The 3,136-nt window shown below is 44.1% G+C and overlaps 1 protein-coding gene across 1 annotated transcript; it reads right to left on the bottom strand.

The window, feature by feature from the left end:
- Positions 1–596: 596 nt before the first annotated feature.
- LOC135807178 (putative iroquois-class homeodomain protein irx-1) lies at positions 597–2,910 on the bottom strand. The gene is made up of 3 exons (XM_065321197.1): positions 2,641–2,910; positions 1,792–2,075; positions 597–1,181 (listed from the first exon to the last, which is right to left on the bottom strand). Exons 1-3 carry the CDS (start codon positions 2,748–2,750, stop codon positions 1,162–1,164), a joined length of 414 nt encoding a protein of 137 aa, XP_065177269.1. The 5' UTR covers positions 2,751–2,910; the 3' UTR covers positions 597–1,161.
- Between the last annotated feature and the right edge of the window lie 226 nt (positions 2,911–3,136).

Here is a 3,136-nt window from a genome sequence, read left to right as displayed (position 1 = left end):
TTTTCTGGCCAGTGAATCCCTACTTTTGGTCTTTTTCATTTTTTTCTTCATTTTTTCACACACACGCACATCACACCACATACTCCGGCATGCACTGGCTGTTGGTAACCACCCAGGAGAATGAAAGAAAAGTCAGGAGGAGTCTGAGAAAGAGAAGAAAGACGTGTGTGACCGTAATCGTCGGGAATCGAACCCGCAACCTATCGATTGGAAATCGCTGCACATACCACTGCACCATAAGGGACACACACACACACACACACACACACACACACACACACACACACACACACACACACACACACACACATACATCACATCTTTTCGTGGTGTTGCTGATAAAGAGTTTTTTTCTGTGAGGCATACTTGCATCACACCTCTTGGAGGCTGGGCTAAGAAGTAGCATGTTGTTGGTTTGGCAGCATGTAGTAACCTGTATGGATTCTCATCTTGAATTTTATTATTGCACTGATTAGAAGCGTTACCTACATGAAGTTACGACTTGCAGAGCACTCAGGATACGTTACACGAGAAACGGTCACACAAAACAAGAAGCATACTGCAAGGATATGTGGCAGCTGAACTGAAACCGTAAATATGATCAAGTCTTTGAAAACGTTAAACATCAATGCACCGGACGTGGTGACCCTGCTATCGCTAGTCAATTTGAAAATATGTACTGATACAGCCAGGTAAAAAGACAGGCGATCTAAATGCGGTATGCTGCTTGACATTTGCACTTGATCGCCAGTTGTAACGCTACATTGTGATACTGCTAATGGCAGGACTTGTAATTGACATGATCGTATTGGGCGTATGGGACACGTGGCGATGTCAATGGAATAGAATATAGATATTAACCGGATATTAACCGGATAGATATCATGCAATACCAGGACAAGAATTCTTTAAAATGACGTCTTTCATACTTCGAAGTATAATAATAATGTTGTATTGACAGTTGGGACGCATACATTCTACTAGTATCTCCTTATCAAAGAAGATTCTGTCTCTATTATCAAATTGTCTTGACCTAGTTCAATTGCCATGGTTACCGGTAACTAGGAGATAGATTATGTGGACGACTTCATAGTACATGTATAATGGCGTAGATAAATCCCTGATTGAATTGAATTCGGATCACAATGACCAGCAGCGACTTCAGCGACTCTTTCTGCTAGCTGTAATAACAAGAGAGCATAGAGAAAGGAGAAAATTGGCGTCAACTCATGCTAAAGGATCAACTGTCTTTCACTTAGCACCTGGGCTTCACTAACAATAACTCACCCACATGATCTGCAATGCCCTTCAGCCAGTTCAGGTCACGGTTTTCATTCAGTGATATGGTTTGTTAGGGAGAATGAGGTTGAAGACTCCACTGCAGCTGTACATATGGTTGAATCATAATCATAATGATTATGGAAAGAGAAAAGGACCTATACTATAGTACGTTACTAGTTATGCAGCCCACCAAGGTAACCAAGATAACGAGATAATAATTATACAGTCAGATAGTGCGACACTTGAAGGCACACAACTGACAAGGAGATCATGTTGAGACACTCAACGACCTGACACCTAGCTCCAACACTTCTACGAAGCGCAAACCAACAACCTTCCAACTTGGAAGGCGCAAGTGCGGAAAGTTCCAATGAGGGGTCCTTTTCTCTTTCCATATTACTATTGGCTCAACATCCGAGTTTTCATAATGATAATTATGTTGGTAAATACACACCTGGTTTGTTTGGGCTAATTTAATTTACTTCGCACACACTGGGACCAATCACTTACATGAAGAGGATGATGACGATGGCAAAGACTTGGCGTGGAAATCGACGTCACGGTATTTCCCGTTGGACCACGCTGCCATGCCGATCTTCTTGATTCGTCGCCGCGTGTTAGCAAACCACATGGCTACTTGCTCGCCGGACATACGTGCCTGTGCAGCTAGTATATCCCGGTCCGTTTTGCTGGGATACGGGTTCTGGCAGTTTCGATATAGCCACTCTCGCAATGGCTGTGTTCTCTGGCGATTGTGTTGCAAGGGAGACATGTTTCCCTCGAATTGGTGAATCCTACAGTGGCCAAAAAAGGAAAACACACGCAACAAATACGAGAGACATATTGCGCTTTGGCTGCCCGAGTCTCCACACATGTGCAGTCAACTTCGCTTATAACGACACTCGGCGGGGCATCAAAAAAGTGTCCTTATTCGCAAAGTGTCGTTATACCCGAAGTCTCAGTACATGTATACATGTAGTATGGACTTTGCTCTGGGCATGGAAATTCTGTCGTTATTCGCGAATTGTCGTTATATCCGCAGTCGTTATAAGCGAAGTTGACTGTACATCCACTAACGTTTTAACTATTGTTGCATGGAATACTCAAAACTACAATTTACAGACTTCCACTGCAAAATGAGCGTACAACTGGCGAGCCAAAGGGAGAAATAGTCCTCGAAATGGTTATTCTACGAGAAACGTTCACTGCAGCAGTGCTTATGACACGGAACGAATACACCAGAACATTATCAACTGCTCTATGTTTTGTCCAATCCGTACAGTATAAATACAGTATAATTGTATCCTGATGCCGCACATACACTGACTAGGTATAGTGAAGTGGCTGGTGGCCAATTACCTGTCGACATTGTAGGCAACGAACTGGAGCGATGGCGGACTGCCGGGAGTGGCATAGCTAGAGTAGGAACTGCAGTTGCTACCTCCCTGAGAGTAGTAGGGCGGGTTCATAGGCGATGGTGGTGATATGCGACAAACCTGTCACAATGCATGCAAGCAAAGAAGAGCTTGATGAGTTCTACTCACATTCCCTGGATCACTGAGACAGTGACAGATGTCATTGCAAGGTTCACCCTTACACCTGACACAGTGTATTGTTCCAAGGAATTCTAGTGAAACCGGCATTACACGTAACCGTTCCTGGCCATACGCTTGTGCATAGAGGAGGTGTCATTGGGGTAGACCGTGTAGTTCGGTTACAGCACATAGCTATATATAGGGTCACGTTGAAATGTGAGCACACTGCTCAGCTCCCTGGCGGTCTTGAAGGAGAGAAGTCTCAGTCATACTCAGCGCAACATGTACATGTACATGTACGTGCATCTACGTTATGGCAA

This window comes from Sycon ciliatum, chromosome 1, assembly GCF_964019385.1.
Source record: "Sycon ciliatum chromosome 1, ocSycCili1.1, whole genome shotgun sequence".
Taxonomy (NCBI): Eukaryota; Metazoa; Porifera; class Calcarea; order Leucosolenida; family Sycettidae; genus Sycon; species Sycon ciliatum.
The sequence above is the reverse complement of the archived record's forward strand: the minus strand, read 5'-3'. Positions and strand labels throughout refer to the sequence as shown.